General features: G+C 42.5%; 1 protein-coding gene across 2 annotated transcripts in view; it reads left to right on the top strand.

Moving 5' to 3' along the window:
- Positions 1-867: 867 nt before the first annotated feature.
- The window catches only part of LOC123749165 (leucine-rich repeat-containing G-protein coupled receptor 4), a 93,959-nt gene continuing 67,764 nt past the window's right edge, over positions 868-27,062 (top strand). The window contains exons 1-3 of one of the 2 annotated variants that reach the window (XM_069323633.1): positions 868-1,003; positions 11,302-11,454; positions 16,057-16,180. In XM_069323633.1, coding sequence (XP_069179734.1) covers positions 956-1,003; positions 11,302-11,454; positions 16,057-16,180 — 325 coding nt within the window. In that variant the 5' untranslated portion in view covers positions 868-955. The remainder of the gene's footprint in view (positions 1,004-11,301; positions 11,455-16,056; positions 16,181-27,062) is intronic. The other variant, XM_069323637.1, reaches the window with a different exon arrangement.

The following is a 27,062-nucleotide window of genomic DNA, read 5'->3' as shown; positions in this document are numbered from 1 at the left end:
AACATACGTAGAACCCACACACAGTTATCCGGAAGGGAATAGTCCCAGAGAACCTCAGGCGCAAAGTACACGCACCCATACGGAGCCCCTTCAGTCGTCGACTATGAAGACAAGTATGATGATGCCCCAACACCGCACCATATTTACGGAACGCAGCACATAGCTCATCCTCAGGAAAGTGCACCGGCACGCCATGGACGCTCACAAAGGTCAAGGGTCCCCACGGATCCGAGACCTCCACCATCACAGCAGGACCATGAACCACTCGCGTCTGCGCATCCCAACGGCGCACAAACAGCTGATAGGTACTGGACGAGGAGAACGTCACAGCCAATCCAGTAGATGAAAGTTTTTTCCAAACCGATCAGGGAACTTCACGCCCAGTACGTCCATGAGGGCAACTTCCACCAAGGGCCGAGAAATCTAGCCGCACGGTGTCGACACGGCAAACATGGCCACCACAACACCTGCCGAGCCCCGGCCAATGGCCGCACTCCACCTTCAACAATGACCACCACGGAGCAGCTACAGGCTATTACTGGCAGCTCAGGCCGAACGTCAGCGCCCTCCGGTAGCAGAGCGGCGAATCAACAAAAGTTAAGTGTTGGGTAAACAACCAAGCAGTCGATAAATAGTTAATATGTGGAACCCAGAAACTGGAGCTGAATCCTTGCCAGTGTTGTTAAGTGAGTACACTTTTTTGGGTATCAAGTGGAGTACGTCGACGGTTCTTGTGGCGCCGCCGCCTGCTGCTGGCGCTACCACGCTCGTTATCACAACTCAGTCCCGGCAGAGATTAAACTAATTAAATAACAACGTACACCTTTTGTTGTTTGTTATATTCCCACACCTCCTGATAAGCTTGTACACCTCTCTTCAAGGTTCTAAAGATACTGTCACACAGTTTGCCACCATCATTGGATCTACTGAACAGCGTTGTTTCAGTTGTTGAACAATGTTAAGATTGGTTGTTGCGATTGTTCTCTTTGCCACCACTCACCAAGTAAGTTAGCCTCTCTGCTATACCAGAGGCGCAGAGGAACACGTCTCTCCACAGTAATATTATAGCATAAAACTGACCATTGCTTTAATTTGATATTTATAATTATACATACATATCACTTCACTAATAGTCATATAGGCTACAATGAGAATATTAGTCGTTGGTATAAATATATTCTTAACTATCTTAGTAGACTGTTATAAATATTGTCCACACAAGCTTAGTACACAGATATAAATGTTATATCACTAGCTTAAAACTTAATTTTGAACGTTTTCCTCACTAGCTTTAAACACAGATAAAAATGTTTTCCTCACCAGCTTAATAAACAGTTATAAATATTTTCCTCATTAGCTTAGTACATAGTTATAAATATTTTCCTGATTAGCTTAGTATTCAGTATTAATTTTATTCATCACTAGTTAAGTGCACATTTTTAAATGTTTTCATTTTTAGCTTAGAACAGTCATACAAGTTTCCCTAATTTGCTTAGTACACAGTAATAAATATTTTCCTCATTAGCTTAGTACACGGTTATAATTTTTTCCTCACTATCTTAGTATACAGTAATATTCACTTTCCTCACTAGCTTAGTACAAGGTTATACATTTTTCCTCATTGGCTTAGTACAGTCATAATTTTTTTCTCACTAGCTTAGTATTCAGTTATAAATGTTTTCCTCACTACCTTAGTACACATTTTCCTCACTAGCTGGAATACAGTTATAAATGTTTTCCTCAATATCTTATTTCAGTTATAAATATTTTCCTCACTAGCTTAATAAAGTTATTTATATTTTCTAAATTTAGTACATATTTAAATATATCTTCTTGAGGTTATCTTGAGATGATTTCGGGGCTTTTTAGTGTACCCGCGGCCCAGTCCTCGACCAGGCCTCCACCCCCAGGAAGCAGGCCGTGACAGCTGACTAACACCCAGGTACCAATTTTACTGCTAGGTAACAGGGGCATAGGGTGAAAGAAACTCTGCCCAATGTTTCTCGCCGGCGCCTGGGATCGAACCCAGGACCACAGGATCACAAGCCCAGCGTGCTGTCCGCTCGGCCGACCGGCTCCCTTCACTAGCTTAGTACAGTGTTATCAGCCCAAGTAGCCTGATGAACAAGTTTACCCCAATGAGACCTATTCGGCGATTTGGACCTGATTGATAGGTCAGAGGATGTGTAGATATATAATATATATGGAAATAGCCTCTAGTACCATCCTCTTTTGTCCGGTCGTGTTGGTCGAGCGGTTAAGGGATCCTGTATGCCAGCAGAGTGCTCCTGGCAGTATGGGTTCGAGTCACTTCTGAGGTGTGAGTTTTCAGTTGCATATAGTTCTGGGGACCATTCAGGCTTGTTCGCATGTGTGTATATATATATATATATATATATATATATATATATATATATATATATATATATATATATATATATATATATATATACTACGTTAAGTTTTCCTGAATTAATATATTTTCTCTAATTTTTTTCTTATGAAATGATGAAGCTACCCATTTCATGATGTATGAGGTCAATTTTTTTTTATTGGAGTTGAAATTAACGTAGATATATGACCGAACCTAACCAACCCTACCTAACCTAACCTAACCTATATTTATAGGTAAGGTTAGGTTAGGTAGCCAAAAAAAGCTAGGTTAGGTTAGGTTAGGTAGGTTAGGTAGACGAAAAAACATTAATTCATGAAAACTTGGCTTATTAGGCAAATTGGGCCTTGAATAGTAGGCTGAGAAGTGCGTTCTGGCTATTAGGTACGACATATATATATATATATATATATATATATATATATATATATATATATATATATATATATATATGTCGTACCTAGTAGCCAGAACGCACTTCTCAGCCTACTATGCAAGGCCTGATTTGCCTAATAAGCCAAGTTTTCATGAATTAATTGTTTTTCGACTACCTAACCTACCTAACCAAACCTAACCTAACTTTTTCGGTTACCTAACCTAACCTAACTTATAAAGATAGGTTAGGTTAGGTTAGGTAGGGTTGGTTAGGTTCGGTCATATATCTACGTTAATTTTAACTCCAATACAAAAAAATTGACCTCATGCATAATGAAATGGGTAGCTATATCATTTCATAAGAAAAAAATTAGAGAAAATATATTAATTCAGGAAAACTTGGCTTATTAGGCAAATCGGGCCTTGCATAGTAGGCCGAGAAGTGCGTTCTGGCTACTAGGTACGACATATATATATATATATATATATATATATATATATATATATATGTTGTACCTAGTACCCAGAACGTCGTACTCGGCCTGCTATGCAAGGCCCCATTTGCCTAATAAGCCAAGTTTTCCTGAATTAATATATTTTCTCTAATTTTATTCTTATGAAATGATAAAGCTACCCATTTCATTATGTATGAGGTCAATTTTTTTATTGGAGTTAAAATTAACATAGATATATGACGGAACCTAACCAACCCTACCTAACCTAACATAACCTATCTTTATAGGTTAGGTTAGGTTAGGTAGCCGAAAAAGTTAGGTTAGGTTAGGTAGTCGAAAAACAATAAATTCATGAAAACTTGGCTTATTAGGCAAATGGGGCCATGCATAGTAGGCTGAGAAGTGCGTTCTGGCTACTACTATGACCGAATCTAACCAACCCTACCTAACCTAACCTAACCTATCTTTATAGGTTAGGTTAGGTAGTCGAAAATGTTAGGTTAGGTTAGGTTAGGTAGTCGAAAAACAGTAAATTCATGAAAACTTGGCTTATTAGGCAAATGGGGCCTTGCATAGTTGACTGAGAAGTGCGTTCTGGCTACTAGGTACGACATTATATATATATATATATATATATATATATATATATATATATATATATATATATATATATATATATATATATATATATATATATATATATAATGTCGTACCTAGTAGCCAGAACGCACTTCTCAGCCAACTATGCAAGGCCCCATTTGCCTAAAAAGCCAAGTTTTCATGAATATTGTTTTTCGACTACCTAACCTAGCTTTTTCAGCTACCTAACCTAACCTAACCTATAAAGATAGGTTAGGTTAGGTAGGATTGGTTAGGTTCGGTCATATATCTACGTTAATTTTAACTCCAATAAAAAAAATTGACCTTATACATAATGAAATGGGTAGCTTTATCATTTCATAAGAAAAAAATTAGAGAAAATATATTAATATATATATATATATATATATATATATATATATATATATATATATATATATATATGTGTGTATATCACGAAAATAAACACGTGATTAAGAATGTGACAATGTCAGACCACGGAGGAAAATGAAACAGGAAATTTCCTTAAGTACTTTCGTATATTAAATACATCTTCAGAAGGAAGATGTATTTATTCCTTCATTCCTTCTGAAGATGTATTTAATATACGAAAGTACTTAAGGAAATTTCCTGTTTCATTTTTTCCGTGGTCTGACATTGTCATATATATATATATATATATATATATATATATATATATATATATATATATATATATATATATATATATATATATATATATATATATATATATATATATATATATATTGATAGCAGTCTTTCTTCTAAAAGAAGAAAGACTACTATTAAACATATGTTGTTGAATATGTCCGAAAAGATATGATTAATAATTCTAACACGAATTTTCTCAATATTTCTTATGTTTTTCTTGACTGTCGGTGGTAATGGAAATATCAATTCTCCAAAATTCATTTTTATTAATGGTCTGATGCCTAGAAACGTTTCGTAAGGGCCTTTTACATTATCAAAGACTTGTATACACTTAATACTACACGTATGATACACTTGATAAACTGTGTATGATACATTTGACCTAAATCTTGCTTTTATTCGTTTTGGGTGAGGTGACACAAAGGTTTTGGGTGAGGTGGGTACATGTGAATGGAAGTAACTGCAGAGGGCCTATTGGCCCATATAGTGCCTTGAAGTGTGTAGAATATAGTTGTGCATTAATTGGCTGTTGATTGCTGGTGTTGACTTTTTGATGTGTAGTGCCTCGCTGATGTCGAGTCTCCTGCTATCGCTGTATCTATCGATGATTTCTGTGTTGTTTGTTAAGATTTCTCTGGTGATGGTCTGGTTGTGAGAAGAGATTATATGTTCCTTGATGGAGTCCTGTTGTTAATGCCTTGTTAGTCGCCTGGAATGAGACGTTGTTGTCTTGCCTAAATACTGAGTTCTTTGGGGCTTACACTCCCCATAGACGACGTTTGTTTCCTTCAGTGAGTCCTGTTTGGTGCCTGGAGAGTTTTCCATGAGTAGATTGGCCGTTTATTTGTTTTTGTAGTAAATTGTCAATTGTATTTTCAGATTTGTGTCTGTACGGATAACGTTTCTATCAATAATGTCTTTCAGTTTCCTTTCCACCGTTTTATGATCCGTCGAAAAGAAGTTCCTGTAAATCAGTCTAATAGGGGGTTTAAGTGTTGTGTTAGTTGACTCTTCGGAGGTTGCATGGCGTTTCACCTTTCTTTTTATGACGTCTTCAATAAAACTGTTTGAGAAGCAATTGTTGACTAGGACCTACCTTACCTTACATAGTTCTTCATGGACTTGCTTCCATCCTGAGCTGTGGCTGAGAGCCAGGTCGACGTAAGCATTAAAACACTCTTCTTGTACCTGTCTGGTCAGTCACTATTGGCATTGAGGCACATTCCTATGATTTTTCCATAGTGTAGACTGCAGTGTGGAGGTCTCCGCTCCTTTCTGTGACTGTTACATCTGGAAAAGGCAGCTTCCCATCATTCTCCATCTGGTACGTGAAACTCAACACAGAATTCTGCTCGAATGTCTCCTTCAGCTACTGCAGACGTCTGACATCAGGTACCTGCATAAGAATGTCGTCAACATACCTGCAGTATATGGCGGGTTTCAAGTCCATGTCAACTAAGACCCTCCGCTCGATGGTACCCATGTAGAAGTTCGCAAATAGGACACCTAGAGGAGAATCCATGGCGACCCCTTCTACTTGCTTATACATGTGCCCATCTGGGCTCAAGAAGGGTGCCTGTTTACTGCAGGCTTAGAGTAGCTTCCTTAGTATGTTTTCTGGTATGTCAAGAGAAGTACAAGCCGGATCACGATACACTCTATCCGCTATCATCGCGATTGTTTCATCCACAGTTATGTTGGTAAACAGTGACTACATCCAACGAGGCTCTTATCCCCATGGCCCATGCTCACTGCAGTAATTCAACAAATTCCTTTGGAGACTTTAGGCTAAAAGCATAGGGTACATAAAGGGACAGCGAGCAGTTGAGTCGCTTAGCCAGTCTGTATGTGGATGTGGGTATCTGGCTGGTGATTGGCCGAAGTGGGTTTGCACGCTTGTGGGTCTTGACATTCCCATACGCATAACCAGGTTTTTATTTCCCAATACCCTCTGGCAGGTGGAGTCCGGATTTCTTGGCGTTCACTGCCTCAATCAATCTGTTTACCTTCATTTTCAAATCGGCTGTAGTGTCCTTTGTTACCATGTGGAATTAAGTTTGGTAGAAGAGTATGAGGTTCATTTTTGTCAGATATTCGTCTGTTTTAAGAATAACGTATGTTGCCGACTTGTCACCTCTCCTGACGACACCTTGTTCTCACGAAGGCTCTTAGATACCGTTTTAAGCTCGGGGAACAGTATGGTGCTTTTGTAGTCACCCCGAGTCTTTCCTCCTTCTGCAATAAGTTCCGCTTGCAAGGTGTCTTTAGTGGTAACCTTCTTTTGCGTCTCGAGGTCGAATATGTCGTCCAATAGGATCTCCAACTCGACTTACCGGGCTATCTCACTGGGTCTGGACATAACGTGACAGTTTATACACAGATTTAAGAGAGTGATTTGATCCTCAGTGAGGTTGATTCCAGCAAGGTTTGCTGGAATCAACCTCACTGAGAACCAAATCACTCTCTTAAATCTGTGTATAAACTGTCATGTTATGTCCAGACTAATATTTAGAGGACGAGGGGACTGAGGAGTGAGGATTGGTTAGGAGGACTAGGGGACGACTTAGTGGGGGAGGTTGGGGGAGGACAAAGGGACGGGGGAGGACAAAGGGACGGGGGAGGACGAGGTGACAGGGTAGTGGGGAATGGTTGGGAGGACGAGAGGATGGAGAAGTGAGGAATAGCTGGGAGGACGAGGGGACGGGGGAGGGGAGTGTTACGGCCCTCTCGGGACGCAACGGGATTCGTACTCTGATGTTATTAGAGTAAGTTGTATCCGGCCCCAAGCCAGTAGTAGCTTTCAAGGGATGCGATCCGTGACGCAAGTAACTTAAAGGGGAAGGGAAATAAAGTTAAGAACTTAAGATTATAATTACCATCACCAATAAATAATATATAAAAAGAGTACACAGGGGGAGGGGTATTAACACTATACAGGGGAATTATTCACACAATTGTCTTCTCTTGAAGACTCTGGATCCACGCTCTCGGTGCTAAGTCCTCGGTGCTTTCGTGGTCTCTTGACGAATCTTCCGATCAAGCTGAGTCTACCCCAAACACAGGCCAGCCAAAACACAGTTCCACTGGGGGCACCGCCGTGGAGGCCGTCAACCACAAGTCCAGCAGGTCTGCTGGCAGGTTCCGGATCAGCAACGCTGGCCAGGCCACTCCACGAGCGATACTAGGGTAGCGCCCTAGTCAGGAGCCTCGTGTGATACCACAAATCACTCTCCTGTCCTCAAAACCCCAGTGGATAACCGTCTCCAGCAGTCGGTCCCAGGTAAGACAATCCTTCTACTTCCACTACACTGGCAGGGTAACACACCACAGTGTTCTTCCGGGAGACGACTTCACAGCTGCTGCAGCAAGGCACAAGGTATGGGGACGGCTGCCTCGGGTAGACTGACTCAACTTCCATCACAGCAGTCCCAGGTCGACTCTGTAAGCAGACACGTCATCAATAACTGGGACACACTAAGGCACCTCACTTACAGGCTCAGACACAAACGCCCACCTATCCACTCCATAGATGGCGCTGGTGTCTGAGCACCACCTCACCAGAGGTCAGCAACGGCTGTGTTGTGTGCTGAACAGGACTGGAAACTGGCCCTTGTGGCCAGTACACTCCGTCCTCACCAGGTGTCGTCGTCCATATGGTGGGGGTTTCGGGAGCTGACCCACAGATGGCGCGGTCGTCACTGCTCCGTGCTCGGACGCTGGATCCGGGTTCGTAACAGGGAGAATGGTGGGGAGGACTGGGAGACAGGGAAAGGTTGCTGTGGCTGAGCCACAGCAACGCATGGCTGGGTACAGCTAGTATATTATATTATTAATTTATATTTAAGAAAATTAATGTTTTGAATGAACAGCATTTTAAATTTTATGAATGCGTGTTTGGGGTCAACCGCTCGATGGAATGAACTTGATTCAAGGACGGGTTGGCGACTGGCAATGCCAAGGTCGTAGGTTTGCACCGCCTCACAGCCCTAGTGGATTTTCTGATTATACCCTTGGTTATGCCCATTCATCCACTTGTACACTTCAGTCATGTCACAAATCTTCTCCTTTCTTAAGAATGAAAGATCTTCTCGAGCGAATAAGAGCTTTCTCATTCTTTCTTCATATGAAGGATTTCTAATTCCTAAGATTAACTTTGTCATCGGAACGTATTTAAGTGAATATGTCTATTCTATAGTATAGCGACCAAGACAGAACTTCGTAACCTAAATGGGGCCTAACATGACCCAGGTACTGTTGAAGAATAATATTAATTATTTTGCAGCCAAAATTTCTAAAAATAAATCTCAGTATCTTAGATTTACCTTATATAAAATGTTTATGCATTTTTTTGGCTAAAAATTTCTACTAGTTATGAACCCTACATCATTTTTTCATTCAGCCTTCACAATTTCAACAGTCGCCAGCTGATATTTTGTAACTATTATTATCATACCAAAGAACCCTACATTTAAAGCAATAAACTGCATCTACCAATCATTCAATCATTTCGAAAGCTTTTCTAGATCATCTTGAATTGATTTTGAGTCATCTAAATTTAATTACTGGCCAATTTTTGTATCGTCTGCAAATTCCCAAATCTTACTTCTCAATCCTGGAGCTAAATAATGTTTATTTATATATTACAGAGGTGGCCCAACTTGTTTAGTATAAGCGCTCCAAATGATAAAACTCAGATAAGTAAGTGCCGAGGCTTCCTTACTGAATAACTTCAACAGTGTCTGCTAGGTATTTATTGATGATTTTAACTAATTAAATTTATTTTTCCCTAAATCTGATTTAGGCGAGTAATCATTCACAAAGTTTTTGTGATTAGTTTTATAGTGGCGTTTAAAGTTACTGGCTTTGAAATGAAAGAAGAATCCCTTGGCCGAGAAGGCACAAAGGTTTACCTCATTATGCTGTGAATGCAAACAAAGTCGTAAGGGCTTGGCGCTTTCCCTTGACAATTCCATCCTTCCTTCTCACTTTGGCTGAAAATGTATGTTTCCATCTTTCTATTTTCGTTTCTTACAATTTGATGATGCCATCTTCCTTCACACGGTTTTCACAATCACTTTTAATAAGTCGTATATATGACGTGTACCAGCCAAGTCTGCACAGTTCAACGTCAGTAGTTATTCTGAACTCCCTTCTGTAGGTATCACAACTCTTTATACCTGCACGTTTCTAGCTCTGGATTCGGGTCGAAATTTCTGGAATATTCAAATTCTCTAGAATTTTTCACGAGCTTCATATTAAGGTCAAACAGCCGCATGAGGTTAGGCGAGACGCAGTTTGGCCACCCTTGATATCACTTTCGCCCGGCGACGACTCAGCATTGAATCCTCCGTAAAATAGGGGGAAATCCAGCGAGGACTCAGCATTGAGTCCTCAATGCGGCAACAGTAGCATTTTTTTCGGGAGGGTCTTGCTGCAGTTTTGGACATTATATGCATATACTCTTGTAGGGAATATCATTGCGAATACATTGATACCATAATGAAAGTCCTAGGACCAGAATTGAGGTAACAAAGTTTAAAACAGTATACCCATTTTATTGTTCTTTATTAGCGCTCACGAGGGTAACGCTCTGTCACTTTCCCTGCTTATTGTGGATGGTACGCCGGGCTTTTGGACTTTATATTTGCATACTCCTGTAGGGAATTCTATTGCGAAGACAATGATACTGAAATGAAAGACTTTTGACGAGAATTGAGATGTCCAAAGTGAAGAGAGTGTACACATTTATTGTTCTGGCTCGCTCCCGGGTAACACGCTGTCCTTTTCTCACTTTCTCGCCGGGCTTTTGGGCTTTATATGCATTTAGTCCTGTAGAGAATTCTATTGCAAACACAAAGATACCAAATTGAAAAACCTAGGACGAGAATTGAGATGACAAAGTTGAAAAGAATATACACTTTTCAATATGAGAAGCACCTTGGGGTGGCGCAGCTCTCTCTTTCTGGTAACCGCGGCCTGTTTTCATCATGTCGGCGGGTAGAGATCGCTGCTGTTTTTTATATTATATGCATATAGGCCTGTTGGGAATTCTATTGCGAACACATTGATACCAAAATGAAAGACCTAGGACGAGAATTGAGTTGACAAAACTGAAAATAGTGTAAACATTTTATCACTCTTGTGTGCTCCCGCGTAACTTTCTCTCACTTTCTCTGTTAGTTGCGGATGGTAAGCCGGGCTCTTGGAGTTTATATGCATTTAGTCCTATAGAGAATTCTATTGCGAACACATTGATACAAATTTAATATCTTAGGACGAGAACTGAGCTGACAAAGTTAAAAAGATTATACACTTTTCAAAATTTACTGCGCTCTCTCTTGCGCTCCTGCAGAACGCCCAAGCCCACCTGGGGCTCACAGAACACTACCTATAATGATTTGTTCTCTCACTTTCCTCTATTTTTACTGATTGCTTTGAAATAACCATGGGCAAAGCCAACCTTAGATATCACCCCCAATTCCATGATCTCTATCGTGTTAATCTAATCATTCGTTCATGAGGCGCGGAATCAAAAGCTACGATAAAGTCAAAGTACACAGTGTCACAATCCTACTGTGAACTGACTCAAATATGTTGGACAAGTACTTTAGTGACATTCTCACCAATTGGACATGACAATTGTACTTTCCAATCGAATGTACACTCTCCAACACAATGAACCTCACAACAGAGTACTTATGAAAATATACGGTTTGTACTTATATAAATATGCATTATAGTCCTGAGGATAGCCCCAAACAAAATTAAATATCGTGAATGGAAGTTGTAAAGAGACCTTTCCCTCAGCGAGTGTGTGGGGAGGAGTGTCCTTGTCAGTACCTGCCGGCTGACCCCGTATACCCTGGCGCTGGTGGGTACCGCTGGGACTGTGAGTACGTCACTCACGGCCTCACCTCCGTCCCCACCTCCTGCTGGACGCTACACCCAGATGTTACACAGGTGAGTACGTCACTCACGGCCTCACCTCCGTCCCCACCACCTGCTGGACGCTACACCCAGATGTTACTCAGGTGAGTACGTCACTCACGTCCGTCCCCACCTCCTGCTGGACGCTACACCCAGATGTTACACAGGTGAGTACGTCACTCACGGCCTCACGTCCGTCCCCACCTACTGCTGGAAGTTACACCCAGATGTTACTCAGGTGAGTACATCACTCATGGCCTCACCTCCGTCCCACCTCCTGCTGGACGCTATACCCAGATGTTACTCAGGTGAGTACGTCACTCACCTCCGTCCCACCTCCTGCTGGACGCTACACCCAGATGTTACTCAGGTGAGTACGTCACTCACCTCCGTCCCACCTCCTGCTGGACGCTACACCCAGATGTTACTCAGGTGAGTACGTCACTCACCTCCGTCCCACCTCCTGCTGGACGCTACACCCAGATGTTACTCAGGTGAGTACGTCACTCACGTCCGTCCCACCTCCTGCTGGACGCTACACCCAGATGTTACACAGGTGAGTACGTCACTCATGGCCTCACCTCCGTCCCCACCACCTGCTGGACGCTACACATGAATGTTATATCCACAGGTGTGTACATTTTGTTTGTTGGTGCAGGAGTGAGTGTTCAGCTGTCTCTGTACAGACCTTCTTGTGGAGGCCAGTGACTGTGTGAGTGTGTGTACTCATATTCCTGTTGTAGCAAGTGACTGTGTGTGCGCGCGCGTGTGTGTACTCACCTAGTTGTACTCACCTAGTTGTGCTTGCGGGGGTTGAGCTCTGGCTCTTTGGTCCCGCCTCTCAACCGTCAATCAACAGGTGTACAGGTTCCTGAGCCTCTTGGGCTCTATCATATCTACACTTGAAACTGTGTATAGAGTCAGCCTCCACCACATTACTTCCTAATGCATTCCATTTGTCAACCACTCTGACACTAAAAAAGTTCTTTCTAATATTTCTGTGATTCATTTGGGCACTCAGTTTCCACCTGTGTCCCCTAGTGCGTGTGCCCCTTGTGTTAAATAGCCTGTCTTTATCAACCCTGTCGATTCCCTTGAGAATCTTGAATGTGGTGATCATGTCCCCCCTAACTCTTCTGTCTTCCAACGAAGTGAGGTTTAATTCCCGTAGTCTCTCCTCGTAGCTCATACCTCTCAGCTCGGGTACTAGTCTGGTGGCAAACCTTTCAACCTTTTCCAGTTTAGTCTTATGCTTGACTACATATGGACTCCATGCTGGAGCCGCATACTCCAGGATTGGTCTGACATATGTGGTATATAATGTTCTGAAAGATTCCTTACACAAGTTTCTAAAGGCTGTTCTTATGTTAGCCAACCTGGCATATGCTGCTGATGTTATCCTCTTCATATGAGCTTCAGGGGACAGGTCTGGCGTGATATCAACCCCCAGGTCTTTCTCTCTCTCTGACTCTTGAAGTATCTCATCTCCCAAATGATACCTTGTATCTGGTCTCCTGCTTCCTACCCCTATCTTCATTACATTACATTTGCTTGGGTTAAACTCTAACAGCCATTTGTTCGACCATTCCTGCAGCTTGTCCAGGTCTTCTTGAAGCCTCAAGCTGTCCTCCTGTCTTAATCCTTCTCATAATTTTGGCGTCGTCAGCAAACATTGAGAGGAATGAGTCTGTACCCTCTGGGAGATCATTTACAGAAACAGGAGACCTATCAGAAACAGGATAGGTCCAAGCACAGAGACCTGTGGAACTCCACTGGTGACTTCACGCCATTCTGAGGTCTCACCCCTCACTGTAACTCTCTGCTTCCTATTGCTTAGGTACTCCCTTATCCACTGGATCGCCCTACCAGTTACTCCTGCCTGTTTCTCTAGCTTATGCATCAACCTTTTATGGGGTACTGTACTCACCTAATTGTGCTTGCGGGGGTTGAGCTTTGGCTCTTTGGTCCTGACCCAACTTTACTGTGTCAAAGGCTTTCCGACAGTCCAAAAAAATATAGTCCGCCCATCCTTCTCTTTCTTGCTTAATCTTTGTCACTTGATCATAGAATTCTATCAAGCCTGTAAGGCAAGATTTACCCTCCCTGAACCCATGTTGATGGGTTGTCACGAAGTCTCTTCTCTCCAGATGTGTTACTAGGTTTATTCTCACAATCTTCTCCATCACCTTGCACGGTATACATGTTAAGGACACTGGCCTGTTGTTCAGTGTCTCTTGTCTGTCACCCTTTTTGTATATTGGTACTACATTAGCAGTCTTCCATATTTTTGGTAGGTCTCCTGTTTCCAGTGACCTACTACACACTATGGAGAGTGGCAAGCAAAGTGCTCCTGCACACTCTTTCAATACCCATGGTGAGATTCCATCCGGCCCAACAGCTTTTCTCACATCCAGCTCCAATAGGTGCTTCTTGACCTCATCTCTTGTAATTTCGAACCTTTCCAAGGTCACCTGGTTTGCTGCCACCTCTCCTAGCGCCGTGACTTCTCCCTGTTCTATTGTAAAGACCTCCTGGAACCCTTTGTTGAGTTCTTCACACACTTCTTTGTCATTGTCTGTGTACCTGTCCTCCACCACCCTAAGTTTCATCACCTGTTCCTTCACTGCTGTCTTCCTCCTGATGTGACTGTGTAGTAGCATTGGTTCGGTCTTGGCTTTATTAGCTATATCATTTTCATACCTTTTCTCAGCTGCTCTTCTCACACTAACATACTCGTTCCTGGTTCTCTGGTATCTCTCTCTACTTTCTGGTGTTCTGTTATTACGGAAGTTCCTCCACGCCCTTTTGTTCAGCTCCTTTGCTTTCATTCTTTCCCTATTAAACCACGGATTCTTCCTTTGCTTCTCTGTTTTTTCCTGTCGGGCTGGGACAAACCTGTTTACAGCTTCCTGACATTTTGTGTGTGTGTGTGTGTGTGTGTGTGTGTGTGTGTGTGTGTGTGTGTGTGTGTGTGTGTGTGTACTGACCTTCCTGTGGTGGTCTGGAAGGGATAGAACTAGAGTGGTGTGGAAGTAGAGGCGGAGATGTCGAGTAATGTGGAAGTAGTAAGGCAGATACATTACTACTTTAGGCATTGTATGTACTAGCTCTATCTATAAAGCCAACAAACTTTGTTAAATCTCTTTATGTATGTACCTTACCTAAATAAAAATTATTATTATTATTATTATTATTATTTATTATTATATCGAGTGGTGTGGAAGTAGAGAGGCAGATATCGAGTGGGGTGGAAGTAGAGAGGCAGATATCGAGTGGGGTGGAAGTAGAGAGGCAGATATCGAGTGGGGTGGAAGTAGTAAGGAAGATGTCGAGTGGGGTGGAAGTACAGAGGCAGATATGGAGTGGGGTGGAAGTAGAGAGGCAGATGTAGAGTAGTGTGGAAGTACAGAGGCAGATGTAGAGTGGTGTGGAAGTACAGAGGCAGATGTAGAGTGGTGTGGAAGTACAGAGGCAGATGTAGAGTGGTGTGGAAGTAGTGAGGCAGATGTAGAGTAGTGTGGAAGTACAGAGGCAGATGTAGAGTGGTGTGGAAGTAGTGAGGCAGATGTAGAGTGGTGTGGAAGTACAGAGGCAGATGTAGAGTGGTGTGGAAGTAGTGAGGCAGATGTAGAGTGGTGTGGAAGTACAGAGGCAGATGTAGAGTGGTGTGGAAGTAGTGAGGCAGATGTAGAGTGGTGTGGAAGTACAGAGGCAGATGTAGAGTGGTGTGGAAGTAGTGAGGCAGATGTAGAGTGGTGTGGAAGTAGTGAGGCAGATGTAGAGTGGTGTGGAAGTAGTGAGGCAGATGTAGAGTGGTGTGGAAGTAGTGAGGCAGATGTAGAGTGGTGTGGAAGTAGTGAGGCAGATGTAGAGTGGTGTGAAAATAGAAAATGTGCATATTTTCCTGTGCTAGCAGTGAACCTGAGTAGTTAACTCACATATATGTGCGTGTATAATCGAGCACTTGGGTTTGGACCGTGCCCTAATCGAACACAATGCGACTGATCATGGTTACTTACGATTCCAAATTAATTACGAAAACTATAACTATAATTTTTCTATTTATATCTATTTTTGAATTTTTGAATGGTTTGGTTCGTCAACCTGCTCTTTTAGTTCACTCCAATGTCCCTTTTCTCCTTATGCAAATATATATATATATATATATATATATATATATATATATATATATATATATATATATATATATATATATATATATATATATATATATATATATTCGTCGTCTATATTGCTCATGTGTGTCTCTTTGTCCTCTTGTTTTGTCCTCTTGTTCTTCTGATATTCATTGTGAACATTTGCTTGTTTTAAAATGTCAGTATTAAATATTGTATATATTTCTAACATGTCTCTTCTGCCCTTTCTTGTTTAGCAACATTAGGTGCATATCTTTCAGTCTTTTATCATGCCCAATCATTCGCAATTCTTGGACGTAGCTATGTAAAAATATGTACACCATTTCTAGTTTTCTTACATGCTTTTTGGGGTGAGGTCTCCACGATGTGAATACACACTCTATAACTGGTTTTACATATGTGCCTTCCTATTTAGATTCCTACAGGAGGTTCTAACTTTTGCCAGTGAGTCAATACAGGACTTCCAATGTGTGTACAGATCTTCCTGGACTACAACGACATATCAGAGGTGACGTCCGAGAGTCTGGTGGGCTTGACCAACCTGCGAACTCTCTCACTGAAGCACAACACCATAACTGCCATTGTTCCCGAGACGCTGACAAGTGAGTCACTCATGACATCTTGGGGGGGGAGGGGGGCCTTAATGCTGGGTGTGCCAGCCCACAGTCACTCTTGTCATCTTGGGGGGCTTTATGCTGGGTGTGCTAGCCCACAGTCACTCATGTCATCTTGGGGGGGGGGTTTAGTGCTGGGTGTGCTAGCCCACAGTCACTCATGTCATCTTGGGGGGTTTAGTGCTGGGTGTGCCAGCCCACAGTCACTCATGTCATCTTGTGGGGTTTAGTGCTGGGTGTGCCAGCCCACAGTCACTCATGTCATCTTGGGGGGTTTAGTGCTGGGTGTGCCAGCCCACAGTCACTCATGTCATCTTGGGGGGTTTAGTGCTGGGTGTGCTAGCCCACAGTCACTCATATCATCTTGAGGGGGTTTAGTGCTGTTTGTGCTAGCCCACAGTCACTCATGTCATCTTGGGGGGTTTAGTGCTGGGTGTGCCAGCCCACAGTCACTCATGTCATCTTGGGGGGTTTAGTGCTGGGTGTGCTAGCCCACAGTCACTCATATCATCTTGAGGGGGTTTAGTGCTGTTTGTGCTAGCCCACAGTCACTCATGTCATCTTGGGGGGTTTAGTGCTGGGTGTGCCAGCCCACAGTCACTCATGTCATCTTGGGGGGTTTAGTGCTGGGTGTGCCAGCCCACAGTCACTCATGTCATCTTGGGGGGTTTAGTGCTGGGTGTGCCAGCCCACAGTCACTCATGTCATCTTGTGGGGTTTAGTGCTGGGTGTGCTAGCCCACAGTCACTCATGTCATCTTGTGGGGTTTAGTGCTGGGTGTGCTAGCCCACAGTCACTCATGTCATCTTGGGGGGTTTAGTGCTGGGTGTGCCAGCCCACAGTCACTCATGTCATCTTGGGGGGTTTAGTGCTGGGTGTGCCAGCCCACAGTCACTCATGTCATCTTGTGGGGTTTAGTGCTGGGTGTGCCAGCCCACAGTCACTCATGTCATCTTGTGGGGTTTAGTGCTGGGTGTGCCAGCCCACAGTCACTCATGTCATCTTGGGGGGTTTAGTGCTGGGTGTGCCAGCCCACAGTCACTCATGTCATCTTGGGGGGTTTAGTGCTGGGTGTGCTAGCCCACAGTCACTCATATCATCTTGAGGGGGTTTAGTGCTGTTTGTGCTAGCCCACAGTCACTCATGTCATCTTGGGGGGTTTAGTGCTGGGTGTGCCAGCCCACAGTCACTCATGTCATCTTGGGGGGTTTAGTGCTGGGTGTGCCAGCCCACAGTCACTCATGTCATCTTGGGGGGTTTAGTGCTGGGTGTGCCAGCCCACAGTCACTCATGTCATCTTGTGGGGTTTAGTGCTGGGTGTGCTAGCCCACAGTCACTCATGTCATCTTGGGGGGTTTAGTGCTGGGTGTGCCAGCCCACAGTCACTCATGTCATCTTGGGGGGTTTAGTGCTGGGTGTGCCAGCCCACAGTCACTCATGTCATCTTGTGGGGTTTAGTGCTGGGTGTGCCAGCCCACAGTCACTCATGTCATCTTGTGGGGTTTAGTGCTGGGTGTGCCAGCCCACAGTCACTCATGTCATCTTGTGGGCGGAAGGAGGTCTTAGTGCTTCGAAAAAGGATCACAGGTCGCCTGTTAAACTCTTATGTCACTCATCTACTCGTAAGGTTGCCTGCTGGGTTAGTAGCTCTGCATCCCAGCAACGCAGTTCAGTAATTAAACTCTGTGTGGCCAGACAATGATATATTACCATGCTAACAGTGTTGATTCAGTATTACCAGCCTAGGGCACGTTTTCATAAATATCAGTGTACTCAAATATTGCCAGTCACAAAGATATTTTCCATAATATAAATAATAATGATCATAGTGTGGTGCATACAGTATCACTTATATAATGCTCAAAGAGAGAGAGATGGAGGGTGCACACAAACACATCAGTAAAATAATATGAGGCTTACTGACGAAAACGTGAGTAAGCATATATGGAAATAACACATGGGTGAATATATGAAATAGATGATCTGGAGAACGTTGGCAGCTCCCCTCTCGCCACCTCTGGCAATTCGATCAGCTGGGCAAATTTAAATGAGGGACTCAGAACATCTCGAGGGGGGGGGGGGGGCGGCTCCGTTGGCGTCGTCCTCTCGGTCACCAACTGCCACACTCGATCCCACGCTGTCTTCTCCAGGAGTAGAAATGCTGGCTGGCCTACAGCCTACTATAATACTAACATAATACAAAATATACTAATGATATATATATATATATATATATATATATATATATATATATATATATATATATATATATATATATATATATATATATATATATATATATATATATATATATATATATATTTGTGCAATAATTGGCTGTTGATTGCTGGTGTTGACTTCTTGATGTGTAGTGCCTCGCAAACGTCAAGCCGCCTGCTATCGCTGTATCTATCGATGATTTCTGTGTTGTTTACTAGGATTTCTCTGGCGATGGTTTGGTTATGGGAAGAGATTATATGTTCCTTAATGGAGCCCTGTTGCTTATGCAACAGGGCTCCATTGCATAAGCATAATGCATAAGCAACAGGGCTCTATTAAGGAACATATAATCTCTTCCCATAACCAAACCATCGCCAGAGAAATCCTAGTAAACAACACAGAAATCATCGATAGATACAGCGATAGCAGGCGGCTTGACGTTTGCGAGGCACTACACATCAAGAAGTCAACACCAGCAATCAACAGCCAAATATATATATATATATATATATATATATATATATATATATATATATATGTCGTACCTAGTAGCCAGAACTCACTTCTCAGCCTACTATGCAAGGCCCAATTTGCCTAATAAGCCAAGTTTTCATGAATTAATTGTTTTTCGACTACCTAACCTACCTAACCTAACCTAACCTAACTTTTTCGGCTACCTAACCTAACCTACCCTATAAAGATAAGTTAGGTTAGGTTAGGTAGGGTTGGTTAGGTTTGGTCATATATCTACGTTAATTTAAACTCCAATAAAAAAAAATTTACCTCAAACATAATGAAATGGGTAGATTTATCATTTCAAAAGAAAAAAATTAGAGAAAACATTAATTCAGGAAAACTTGGCTTATTAGGCAAATCGGGCCTTGCATAGTAGGCCGATAAGTGCGTTCTGGCTACTAGGTACGACATATATATATATATATATATATATATATATATATATATATATATATATATATATATATATATATATATATATATATATATATATATATATATATATATATATATATATACATATATATATATATATATATATATATATATATATATATATATATATATATATATATATATATATATATGTCGTACCTAATAGCCAGAACGCACTTCTCAGCCTACTATTCAAGGCCCGATTTGCCTAATAAGCCAAGTTTTCATGAATTAATGTTTTTTCATCTACCTAACCTACCTAACCTAACCTAACCTAGCTTTTTTTGGCTACCTAACCTAACCTTACCTATAAATATAGGTTAGGTTAGGTTAGGTAGGGTTGATTAGGTTCGGTCATATATCTACGTTAATTTTAACTCCAATAAAATAAAATTGACCTCATACATAGAGAAAAGGGTTGCTTTATCATTTCATAAGAAAAAAATTATAATAAATATATTAATTCAGGAAAACTTGGCTTACTAGGCAAATCTGGCCTTGAATAGTAGGCTGAGAAGTGAGTTCTGGCTACTAGGTACGACATATATATATATATATATATATATATGTTCTTGGCTTACGAAGCCTAGTCATCAAGGGGCAATGGAAGGGAAATAATGAGCTATCTTAATCACTTCTGTCTATCGACGTCTGTCCTCCGATGGTAGAAGGTATACGGTCCTCAGGTCGCTCCTCGGCGTTCCGGTTGCGTGTCACAGGTCCTCAGGCATCATGGAGAAATCACGTTTTTGCCGTACCTAATCCCTGGATTCAGGTTTTTCAAGCTAGTCCAACCAATGGTCACTGAGCATGCCACTGTCCACACTCGCTCCTTCAACGAGACATTTTCTCTTGTATCCGGATGCAGTGTCTTCCCTCCAGAACTTCAATAGATGTGACCCAATCACTACAGCACTGCACGTCATACCAGGGCGGGACTCGCAATTCACCAGAACTTGCCCTCTCTGCATCACAGCTGACCTTCCGTTGTCGACTAATAGCCACGAGTACTTGGCACTTCTTTGCCCACTAAACTCGGCTACTTTGAACTTACCAGGAGCACCTATTCCTCTGCGACAGTGGTAGACTACGATGGCTGCTCAAATCCACTGAGCGAGGTTTCCAGAACCTCAAATCTCAAGAGCTCATTTATGCACTTCCGCATAGATGCCTGTATAAGTATAGATGCAACACCTGTGACAGGTAAAACTGTGCTTTTCATGAAAAACAGCACCATCTGTTGCATGTAAGAGCAACACACATGCTATACTGAATATGTTACAATTCCACTTCAATGTTTCTGATTACATTGATAAATTGAATTTTCATAGATTTTGATTTATTTTCATTTTGATTTAATTATTTTGTGTGAGTTGTGACGATAATCTCCTTCAAGAGATTGAGCCTGCTCTTCCCTCCAAAGTTCGTCGATACATACATCTATATAAAACTAGTATGGATGAAATATCCAACAACGACAACAACATCTCCAAGGTTTGCCAGAGAGCAAAACGTATGCAGCCAGGAACACCTGCTCCACCTCGAACCACCAAACTACCTGTCTTGTCGCCTGCTCCTCGCTGATTGGCTGCAAGTCCAGCTGTAACTGCACTCCACCCACCATACTACTTGATGTCTGGGGCCGCCACGACCTCAGTCTTCAGAATATCCCGTGCTTTCGACAAGTTAACACGTCTCGTTGGTAGACTAAGCCCCAGGCTTACGTGTACTAAGAGAGGTGATAGCTTGAAGCCAATATTCCGGCACCTATTTACTTTGTTTGTCATACACTTGTTATTTGCTCACTTGTCTTAACGTAACTTTTCATTTTGCCATTTGATTATTCTTATTACTTTGATTGATTTTATTATACGAATTTGTATGTCCATTTTATTCATGTTTTGCTTTCTTTAACGTAATTAAAATTTCATTGTTAAAATTTACTTGTGTTTTGTGTGTCTTCTCCTTACCTTACCACAGACGAAGTTCCAGATTTTCTATTTTTTTTTCTATATGTGACGAGGCCATACCCCTAGCTTTTGAACAGCCGAACACCAATGCGTTACCGTCACAGAGTTGCATTGGAATTGAGCTGTATTGTTTTCCATACCGTTCATTTCGTGTGTATAGTTTATTTTTTTATTTTTTCATATTTTCATTTCATTTTTAACTGTTTTTCTTATATTTCAGTGATTGGAACATCAGATCACTTGATGTTCCCAATTTTCTGATGGGAAAATCAGACCATTTGGGAAGGCATCGGACAAGGGAGTGGGAATGGTGGGGATGACGAGGGGACGGGGGAGTTTGGGATGGTGGGGACGAGGGGATGGGGGAATGAAGAATGGTGGGGAGGACAATGAGACAGGTGAGTGGGGCATGGCAGGAAGGAAGAGGGTATGCTGGAGTGGGGAATGGTTGGGAGGCCGAGGAGACGGGTGAGAGGGGAATAGTGGGAACTGGGGGACAGGGAAGGTTGCTGTGGCTCAGCAACGCACATGCATTGCTGAGCCACAGCAACCACATGAAATGCAGTCTCCGTGGTGTAGTGGTAAGACACTCGCCTGGCGTTCCGCGAGCGCTATGTCATGGGTTCGTATCCTGGCCGGGGAGGATTTACTGGGCGCAATTCCTTAACTGTAGCCTCTGTTTAACGCAACAGTAAAATGTGTACTTGGATGAAAAAACGATTCTTCGCGGCAGGGGATCGTATTCCAGGGACCATAGGATTAAGGACTTGCCCGAAACGCTACGCGTACTAGTGGCTGTACAAGAATGTAACAACTCTTGTATATATCTCAAAAAAAAAAAAAAAAAAAAAAAAAAAACCCGTAGCCGGGTACTGCTAGTTATTATTAAAACTAGAATCTTCCTCCCTAAGTCAATATAAACATAGAATTGGAACTAATTCTCGGGACGCTGTAAGGAAGGAGATTAGCTCCACAGAGAGTGTAAACAAGGGCTTCCTGGAAGGTTTATCCAGCCTCAGCAACCTTACCATCACTAACAGGAAGTGTTGAGTATCCATCTATACCAAATATCTGTTATTAGTTTTGGGCAATAACTATTAATAATGAATAGGTGGTTAATGAAATAATAATATGAAACAGCGAGGAATCATCAAAGTAAGCCTAGTCTCATTATATTAGACAATCCAAATTTCATGTGTCACACCTGTACTTCATATGCTATTGTCAGTTTTTACTATAAAACTTATTGGCAAGAAGCTTGTGATTCATGAGACATCAGTTGAGCTGGCCAACTGTAAGAAACTGTACAGACGCCTTACAAGCTCTAGCTGCCCCAACAGCCGCCATTAACAGAGCCAGCCATTATTAACAGGACCAGATGGTCCACATGTGGCATACCAAAGTCTGATGTTTAAGGGGACATCAGTTCCAAATATGCCAAAAATATGCTATAAATGAAAATTAGTTCGATTTCAATCAAACTTTTTTGACTAGTTGTATACGAAAAGGGATTCATCTGGTCCGAGTCTCAGCATCGTAGCATAAATAGGAAGGGAGAAAAAATACTGAATTATGTGTCATCAATTTTCAAAAATAGTAAAAAATTAACATCAAACACAAGTGTCAACTGAAATCATGTCTATGACTCTCAGCTATCACAATAGCATATAATAAAAATATTTAATAATTAGTTTTATCCCCCCAAAATTTAATTGTAAACAAAATTTTCAACTAAAATTTTTAACTAAAATAAGGTTTTCATTGTTTTTTCTTATTTGTTTATCGGAAGATTTCCATGAAACTTATACACCTGACTGCACGCAAGCCTATCTGTAAGGGTGACAATTTTGGAGGAAATTGGTTGATGTCAACCTCAACCATAGATGGCCGCACCTGAGACTTTATTTTTTACTTAAATATTTTCAAGTAACAAACGTTCCTATATCTCTTGCATTTTTTATTCAATTTACATGAAACTTACACCTTATATGTAGAGTCTTATGTTTCTACAAACTGATTCGAGCTAAATTCGAGTTCGATTTATTGATTTTATAATATTAATAAAACATGATATATTTCCATAATTTTGGGGGGAACTTTGACTATTTGTATTAGTAAAACTAAACATATTTTGGGAAATCCGCTGAATCACTACCTTTATTATATGATATTGTGATAGAAGAGTGTCGTAGAAATGATTTCATTTAAAACTTGTGGTTGTTATTAGAGGTTGAAAATGTGTAAAAGTAGTTGAAAATAAATCTCCCTTTCTATTTAGGCTGCAATACTGAAACTCGGAGCAATTGCAGCACTTTTCATATACAACTAACCAAAAAAGATTTGTTGACATTGAACAAAGTTTAAAAAACTAACTGATGGCCCCCCTTAAGGAGCAGCTCTCTCATTACCAATAACAGCTAGGCCATTCAGCTGACCCAAAGCCCTGGGACAGGATGGTCGAGATGTGCCCTCGTCCTCGTGACATAGGCCTAGCTGTATGGCCCAGCCTTTAGAGTGTCTAATAGCACAGCTGAGACAGTAGCACGTATTCCAAAGTGTGGTTATCGACCATTGATAATAGTGAGTGGTGAATAGTGTGGTCTGGCCAGCAATTGAGACAAACATTGCAAGGTGTGTCAGTAACAGAGGTTCCACGAGGGGAGCAGTGTGGGTACCCTCCCAGGTACCTGGGCCTTATAGCCCCTGTGCCTTCCCTCCCTAACGTCGCGGTCTCCCTGAGCGGTTGGTGTTGTTTACATGAGGAACCTGATAGCTCACCGCCTAGTTAATGTATACAGTTCTGTATGGTGCCTTTACTGATACACGTGACAACTACATAGTCATAGGCCAATAGATGAGGGAAACCAGAAGTCATACAAGACGACTACAGCAGCAGCAGCAACAACAACAACACAGGCAGGCAATCGCACAAGTGAGTATGCCTAGCACATCTGGCCACAACAACAACTCCCACCCTGGCATGCGTGAGGCTCTACCCCCGAGGACTACCGACAGTGATGGCGGGAATGACAATTCATCAGAAGATGAAGGCGGCAACGAAACAGCCAGGAGCAGAGCATCTAAGAAATGGGACAGGAAACGATTGCAACAGCAACTACAACGACAGCATGGCCAAACACAACCTCAACGAGAGCAGCAACATCATCATCACCGACCACAACAACAACCAGCTGAAGATGGTGAGTGGCACACCCTAATCTTCTCTCCCACAACGGATATGGGGTCAGCAGAGAAGTACAGATGGATCATTAACGCCGCCCGCACCCATAGTGACCAGCACCGCATTGAAAGCAGATTTGTAGGTAGCAATGTCGTCTTGCGGGTGTTTGGGGCCAGAGCCTTGCAGTTCTTCACAAACAATAACCATGACTATGAAGGTAAGAGGTTTAAACTGTTAGAAGTAAACTCGCAGATTAAACGGACCAAAATTATAATTAAGAATTACAGTATCCATGCTCCTATTGAGTACATCAATGAACTTCCCCAGATCATCTGAGTCAAGCACAACATGGCACCTGGGGAGTGCCAAAAAATCAAGCAATCGCTATGTGGAAGGGAGAACTGCCCCCTCTTATAGCATTACTAGGCATAAAGCCTTGTAGAGTGGAACGATATAATGACAGCCCATCCTTATGTGGCAACTGTCAACGGTGGGACCACAGAACCTGGCAATGTGATCAGAGACACCCACAACAATACTACATCACACCCGCTACACACACCCACACACCCGCTACAACACACCCGCTACACACACCCGCTACACACACCCGCTACACACACCCACAGATGTGGGTGTTGTAGCGGCTTTCACGACACTAAACTGTGTCTGGATAAGCTTAGTGTTAATAACGCCGTAACACCCAAATGCGTTAATTGCCAGCAACCCCACCATGCATGGAACCGGCACTGCTGCAAGAAGCCTAATTGGCAGGGACCAACACGAATGTCAACTCAGGCTACAGGTGAACCAGTGACCAGGGGGGATGGGGGATGTAGCCCAGGGAGCGGGTGGTCCAGTGACTGTAGCCTGGGGAGGAAATGGTGTAGCCTGGCACCGCTCCCCTGAGGCCTACCCACATCTTGCCCCTCCCACAAACTCACCCACCCATACTTCTCTTCCTGCTGACGGCGCCACACCACCACCGCCACAACCCCCACCACTACCCCCACCCCCACCTACCTCAGAACCAGACCCTTCCACTGCATCCCAACTACCCCACATCCCCCTCCTATCACACCAACCACCCACTCTACCTCACCAACCAGCCCCCTTCCTGACCCCCAAGAAGCCATCACCCTGACTCATATAAAAAAAAATACTTGATAATATGATACGAAATCATCCAGTCGTCCAAGAAATAATGCAAAAGCAAACAGAACTTGGAACGCCCTTGACCAAATCAAAAGGACACAGGACCAAATCGTCCAGCTCCTGCAACAACAGAGTCCATCATGTGAAGGGCCAACATGCCAGAGTCTGGTTATCTTATCTTGAGGTTATCTTGAGATGATTTCGGGGCTTTTTTTAGTGTCCTCGGCCCGGTCCTCGACCAGGCCTCCACCCCCAGGAAGCAGCCCGTGACAGCTGACTAACTCCCAGGTACCTATTTACTGCTAGGTAACAGGGGCATTTAGGGTGAAAGAAACTTTGCCCATTTGTTTCTGCCTCGTGCGGGAATCGAACCCGCGCCACAGAATTACGAGTCCTGCGCGCTATCCACCAGGCTACGAGGCCCCATACAAGTACGAGGCTGGTACAAGGTGATGCAGCACAAGCTGTCATGGTATATGACAGCAGGTGCAACAATGGTCCCATAACATCAGTTCACACAGTACAACCAGTAACACCAGTGCACACTGGAACACCAGAGCACACTACCACCGGTGCACACAGTAACACCAGTGCACACACCAGTCACCACAGAATACATAATAACGAAAGGGAACATCATCATAATGCTCAAAGTGCATCTGTTAGCAAACAACTTCAAAATGGATACTAACGGGGAAGAACATCTTACTATACTACAATGGAATTGCAATGGAGTTCGCAATAGAATTAATGACATCATACAGTACGTCGGTGAACACCAAACTGACGTCATAGTGCTACAAGAAACACTGATGGGGTGATGACTTTAACCCAAGATTCAGCGGTTATCAGAAGTTTTCACCTTCAAGCTGGGGAAAGAAAACGGGGCCTCACTACCTTTGTAAGTAACAACATTCCTGCACAAATTATTGATGACCACATGGGGGATGAGTATGAGTCACTGGGAATAACCCTTTACTTAATAATATTACATTCAACAGGCAGATAATATTGCTGCGTTGTATATACAAGTTAACCCATAGAAAATGTAGCTTGTAGTGGAATTTTCCGTCAATAGAAAACGGGATATCATTGCCACATACTATCATAAATTCAGCAGCTATTGTGTTGGGAATTATTCTTAAATACATTAGTCTTTTGATGGACTTTTACCATCATAAAAACATCTTATTTGAATTAACCTAATTATCAGTACCAAAATAGAGTAAATGTGACCCTTCTATCAGTTACTGATATCTGGACAAAGTGCCAAGGCGTCAGTGGTGAGGAGGAAGAGGTCAGCCATTGTTTGTTAAAACCAGAGGCGCAGTGGAGCAAATTTGTCTCCTATAATTTCTCTTGGACGAAGTGTGATGGAGATCAGAGTAGTGGT

Source organism: Procambarus clarkii, chromosome 2, assembly GCF_040958095.1.
Source record: "Procambarus clarkii isolate CNS0578487 chromosome 2, FALCON_Pclarkii_2.0, whole genome shotgun sequence".
Taxonomy (NCBI): domain Eukaryota; kingdom Metazoa; phylum Arthropoda; class Malacostraca; order Decapoda; family Cambaridae; genus Procambarus; species Procambarus clarkii.
The sequence above is the reverse complement of the archived record's forward strand: the minus strand, read 5'-3'. Positions and strand labels throughout refer to the sequence as shown.